The sequence below is a fragment of the Podarcis tiliguerta genome (assembly GCF_965153285.1).
Source record: "Podarcis tiliguerta genome assembly, chromosome: 13".
Lineage (NCBI taxonomy): Eukaryota > Metazoa > Chordata > Lepidosauria > Squamata > Lacertidae > Podarcis > Podarcis tiliguerta.
Window position 1 is genome coordinate 23,984,771 of NC_139546.1, and position 6,000 is coordinate 23,990,770.

A 6,000-nucleotide genomic window follows, 5' to 3' on the forward strand; every position below is an offset into this window, starting at 1 on the left:
ACCACCACTAGCGTACCCCGGGGAGTGGAAAGTTGAATCGAGGGGGAGTGGGAGGGATCCAGAATCCTCTACCCACTCTAGGTCAAAACCGCAGCCCGCTCTTACCTGCAACCCCCTGCTCCGGGCTTCCATCGCTCTGCAGCTCAAGTCGTCCCCGTCCAGTCCAGAAATCTCCTGCAGCAGCCGAGCCAAACTAAGCTAAGAGCCAGGCGAGCCGCCGCCGCCGCCGCGGCAGCCTCCTCCCCCGGCCTGCCCCGCCCCCACCTGCCTCCGCTTCACGTCTTGGGAAGGGTCTGCCTACAGGCAGCCTCGGGTGGCCTCCTCCCCGCCCCCCAGCAGGAGATTGCAGGGCCCCTGCAGTTTAAGTAGCAGGCGGGGACACTCCCCCCTCTTCTACGCACACCTGAGCTGGAGGCGAGGATGCTCACATCGCCCAGGACACCGCTCTGCGGTCACCCACCACCACCGGCTTTTGAATGCCATCTGATTTGGGCTTGAGCACCGTCTCTCTCATTTCACCCCACTGTGCCCCAGTAAAACTGCTCAAGTTCCAGCTCATACCTGACTCACCTGGACCCATTTGTTCTGCAGGCGTAGGAACAAAGGGTCTGCTTGAGTCAGACCGCTGGCCCATATAGCGGAGCATTGTCTCTAAACTGGTGGGCAGTGGAGCTCTTGGATTTCAGACAAGGTTTTTTTCCCCCTCTCTCCCCCCCAACCCTACCTGGAGATGCCAGCGATTGAAGCTGGGACCTTCAGATACTCTGTCACTGAGCTACAGCCCTTCCCCATCGTGCACCTGTTGGCAGTTTACTGCACACATTGTAGGTCACAGATGTGCTCTCCAGATATTGTTGGACTACCTCTTTGGCCCTTGGCTCTGCTGGCTGGAGCTGATGGGAGTTGGCATCCAACCACACCTGGAGGGCCACAGGTTCCCCATTTTTGCTATAGGTGGAGAGTGGGGAGGTGGCCTGGCTGTGCCTTTGGGGAGGAAGCCATCATATAATAATAATAATGTATTTCTTATTTCTACCCCGCCCATCTGGCTGGGTTTCCCCAGCCACTCTGGGCGGCTTCCAACAGAATATGAAAATACAATGATCTATTAAACATTAAAAGCTTCCATAAACAGGGCTGCCTTCAGATGTCTTCTAAAAGCCTGGTAGTTGTTTTTTCTCTTTGACATCTGGTAGGAGGGCGTTCCACAGGGTGGGTGCCACTACCGAGAAGGCCCTCTGCCTGGTTCCCTGGAACTTGGCTTGTTGCAGCGAGGGAACCGCCAGAAGGCCCTCAGCACTGGACCTCAGTGTCCGGGCAGAACGATGGGGGTGGAGATGCTCCTTTAGGTATACTGGACTGAGGCCGTTTAGGGCTAATAATAATAATAACAATAATAATATCATGGCCATTCAACCCCATTGCTTCTCTCTGATGGGCCTGTCTTTGTGTGTGTGATGTAAACAGAGTGCAGTCTTGAAGCTCTACAGAATTAGAATAACGAAAGGGGAGAGAAGGACTTGTTGCCAGTGCAATAAAATCAGCCTATCTGCCTTGAGATGAACCAAGTCTCAGCTGGCCACCGAGTTCCAGTTTTCTGCTCTGGGGCAAGATCCCTGATGAACCATCCAAGATTAAACATAGGATCTCAAACCCAACCTGAGACTAAAGCCACACAGTCTCTATTAAAAAAAGAAAATCATAATTACATCAATGTGTGGTGCGTTTTAATGGTGCCCAACACCTGCCATTCAAGGCTACTTCACGCACTGCCTAATGGTTTGACCTTCCCATAGAAGACCTTCAAAAGGAGGTTCCAGACGCTTCAAAGGCCATCGGTTCACTGCTGAACTGCCCTATTAAGAAATTTCTCCTGGCATTTGGCTTAAATCTACAGTCCTATAATTTGAAGCTGCTGCTCTCTGTCAAGTTCTTCGAGTGGAAGTGGGAAATAATAGGGAAAGCACATGAATAGCATTGCATTTAAAAGGTGCTTTAGAATTTCCACCATCTCTGGCTATTGGCCATGCTGGCTGAGGCTGATGTGAGTCAGAATCGAGCAACATCTGAAGGAACCCAGCTCTCCCTTCCCCTGACTTAGAGGATAAGGTGCACCAATTATTTCTCTCCACTTTGGGACAGACTTTTAGTTGTCACCCACATCCTGAACCTATTCCCCTCCCCCCAGACTGAACACACACCGAAGCCAGTGTTTCCCCAACGTCTGATAAACGAGGCGTGTTTCCCCCTCCACGAATGAAAGGGCTTAGTTTGTAAAATCGAACGTTATGTACCTTCATAGGAGTATGCCCTCTGTGTTTCTGCACAAGTCACTGATCTGAGCATGCTCAAGATTGGAAGGAAGGAAATTCAGAGTACTTAAACATGCAAAGAGGCAATGGGCAGTGGCTACTTTGATCCCCACAGTATATGATTGAAATAGTTCTTTTTGCAGGCACATGAGCAGTTCTCTTACAGTGTGTTATTGCGCCCTGTCACACAGATTGCAATTTGCTGCTTCAAGCCTTTCCTCATAGGGCTTGTCTCCAAGTCTCTTGTAGATCTCCTTGCAACTCCTCTTCCCAGTTTCGCAACACTCTCCTTAAATTAGGGCCCCCCAAACTGAACAGACACGGATGGGACACGGGTGGCGCTGTGGCTTAAACCACAGAGCCCAGGACTTGCTGATCAGAAGGTTGGCGGTTTGAATCCCTGCGACAGGGTGAGCTCCCGTTGCTCGGTCCCTGCTCCTGCCAACCTAGCAGTTCAAAAGCACGTCAAAGTGCAAGTAGATAAATAGGTACTGCTCTGGCGGGAAGGTAAACGGCGTTTCCGTGCACTGCTCTGCTTCGCCAGAAGCAGCTTCGTCATGCTGGCCACATGACCCGGAAGTTGTACGCCGGCTCCTTCGGCCAATAAAGCGAGATGAGCGCCGCAACCCCAGAGTCGGCCACAACTGGACCTAATGGTCAGGGGTCCCTTTACCTTTACCTTTAAACTGAACAGAGGACTCCCAGGGTGGGAGTCTGGTTGTAGATTCTTTTTGCATGTGAAGCTTAAAGGAAAGAGGGTCTTGCCTCATTCACTTTGCAATATGATCCTCTTTTGCTTTGCACTGCAGATGCCTCTCTTTCCGCATTAACATGATCAAACATCCTTGTAAATAGCGTAAGAAAGGCCCACGGCCATATTTAAGCTTCACATATGAAACATGCTCTTGGAGCTACTAAGTGTGGAGCTGAAATTACCTCCTAAGAGTTGGATATTTTTGCATTTACTAATTTGAACCAAAAGGCCCCCTTTTTGCTACAGCATCACATGGTCAGCTCATGCTCAGCCCCATTTCAATTTTCAGCACCGGTTCTGCCCAGCCAGTTGGCTTTTGGAGCCTCGTTTTGGTCCTCCCCTTGAGCAGAAGTGTGCATTTACCCTTTTGCAGTTTTATTTTAAAGTTGTCAGCCCAGCTCTTCAAGTGTTTCAAGTTGCCTTGGGATTTTTTTTCTCCTGTCCTCTAAAGTGTTCACTAAATCCTCTCAGTTTTGTACTGTCTGTGGATTTTAGGAATGTGCTGCCCATTCCTTTCTCTAGGAAATGAGACAGATGGCAAGCTTTCTCTTAGAGCAGATGTGGGGAATCCCCAGCCCATGGGCCCAGTTAGGCCCTGCCAGGCTTCTCCATTTGGTTTTCTAGAATCAAAAAATTGTAGAGTTGGAAGGGATCCTAAGGGTCATCTAGTCCAACCCCCTTCAATGCAGGAATCTTTTGCCCAATGTGGGGCTCGAACCCATGACCCTGAGATCAAGAGTCTCATGCTCTACTGACTGAGCTATCCCATGGGCTTGCAAGGCCATTTCACCCAAGCCACACCCAGCTGCCCCACACCTGACATCATATATGACATCAATGTGCGGGGCAGGTAAAGACGTGACTCAGCTAAAGAGGCGTCCACAGATCAGCTGGTGGGTAGCACATGCCAAGCCCTAGCCATGCAAAGCACTGTGCCTGGGGCTTTGCAAGAGGCCTTGGCAAAACCCAACCACCAGCTTGCAAAGCTCCTTGCAAGAGCTGCAGAAGAGAACACTTGGCCAGGGTTTAGCAAGCCCTGGTGATCAGGAGATTGTTGAGTCTTGCTGAGCTCCTTTCAAGCACTCTGCAGGACAGTGTGTTAGGGCTTGATCAGACTCAGTTCAATGTGGATCATGAACCTCTTGGGCCTTGTCCATGTTGCGTTCTCCAACTACTGCTGTCCGCACACTTTCTCCTCCCTAAATCTGGAGTTTTAGCTCTGCTCTTTGGGTTTTCAAAGGATGGAAAACATCTGGATTTAGGGAGCAGAATGTCAGTAGTAGTTGGAGGAGAATGCCGCATGGACGAGGGGGAATCGAAGGAGGTCTAATGGGTCCACAACACCCTTAAAAGTGTGATAGAGACTGTGCAAAAGTCCTCCCCCAGAGAGAATGCTGAAGGTATGACAGACACAATGCGTGTGATTTACCAACTCATCCCACTATTGTTGCTGATAAATGGAATGTTCAGGGTTGTGCGGTCCTTCAGGTATCTGCAAGACTGCTTAGCTTGCTCAGAGACAGCAACAGAACTAAATAAATGAATGTAAACGATAGTTGTGGGAACCGTCTGGTCCTCCACCAGACGTTGGGACTACAACTCCCATCATCACTGGCCATTGGGCTTGCTGGCTGGGGCTGCTGGGAAATGGAATCCCAATAACAACAGGAGGGCTACAGGTTTCCCTGGTGTAGGACAAACCATTCTGGATCCCTTGAAAAGGTTATTGTCATGAACACATCTGCCCCAAGTAGAGAAGCATAGTATGAGTTAGAAAGCAGTCAGACAGCTGAGAGCAGTCGGCTGTCTACTCCCCCTCCCCCTGACATTGGGATGTTGATAAGACGTTAGCAGAAAGCGAGATGGAGAGAAGCCAACTCGCTCAAGAAGCACAGGCAGGCTTGGAAAGCAGGAGGGGTAGCATTTCCTCACTGGAAGAGGAGGCTATTAATCCCCTGAGTCCAAGGAATAGACGTATGGGAAAGGTATTACACAGGAAACAAACCCAGAAACATAAGGGTTATACGTTCAGGATATTCTGCAGAACCAGGAAGTGCTCCTCAGAAGGGTCAACTGAATCATAAGGTATGGAAGCTCCGATAGAGCGTCCGAGACTGATTGTTTGTTTTGCAATAAATCTTCAAGCTAATTACGACTTGTGTGCTGCGTTATCAAGATGGCAGCCTGGGTTCCTGACAGTTATGATAACAAAATTTTGGATAGTTGTGAAGTATTATTTGTAGCACATATACATAATGATGTATTCATTTGCAACAAAAGAAGCAAACAGTAGGGGTTGTGTACAAGCCACATGTAATTGTGCCTCCATCATACCACCTCCACTCTCCCGAGAAACTGTTGCCTAACTGCAGTCTTTGTTTTACAATGAAGATGTGAAACAGAAGCAGACCAGGAGCCTGTGTATTTGAATTAATTTATGTTCCCCTCGTCCCTTGGTAGCCCCAGCTCTGTTCCTACTTTCCTCGCCATTCTCCTAACACTCTTTGGGGAGAAAAGATGGCACATTTGTTTGTAACACGATGCTATCTAAGTGGAACAAAATGGACAGGCAAGTGATTTCGGTAGAGCGGTACAGTCTTAAAATTGGAGCTGGAGCCCAGTCAGCAAAGCCCTCTCATGGCATGCAGATCATGCATGTAACAACACCACTGAAAAGCTCGTATGTGGTTCCGGGATGACATCGTCTCTGGGCTTTTGTATAGCTTCTTTGATTGCAAATTGGCCAGTTGATATTTGTAGAACCAGGAATGCTCATGCCTACCTACAAAAGTGTGTCTGGGGTGGTGGTGGTGGGGTGAGATCAAGGCGTGGACCTGAGCAATTTCGGAGTTGGAAGGTTGCAAAAGCAAAAGCCTGTTTCTCTGGTGTGTGTGCTCCAGCTGTGTGTGCATGCTGTTTCTCTTGGGGGACAAT

At 49.3% G+C, this 6,000-nt stretch overlaps 1 protein-coding gene across 2 annotated transcripts in view; it reads right to left on the reverse strand.

Annotated features, from left to right (window-relative positions):
- LOC310661974 (corticotropin-releasing factor receptor 1) overlaps window positions 1-224 on the reverse strand; it is a 64,923-nt gene extending 64,699 nt beyond the window's left edge. The window contains exon 1 of one of the 2 annotated variants that reach the window (XM_083408733.1): window positions 106-224. In XM_083408733.1, the coding sequence (XP_083264859.1) occupies window positions 106-132 (27 nt within the window). In that variant the 5' untranslated portion in view covers window positions 133-224. The remainder of the gene's footprint in view (window positions 1-105) is intronic. The other variant, XM_083408735.1, reaches the window with a different exon arrangement.
- Window positions 225-6,000: the final 5,776 nt, after the last annotated feature.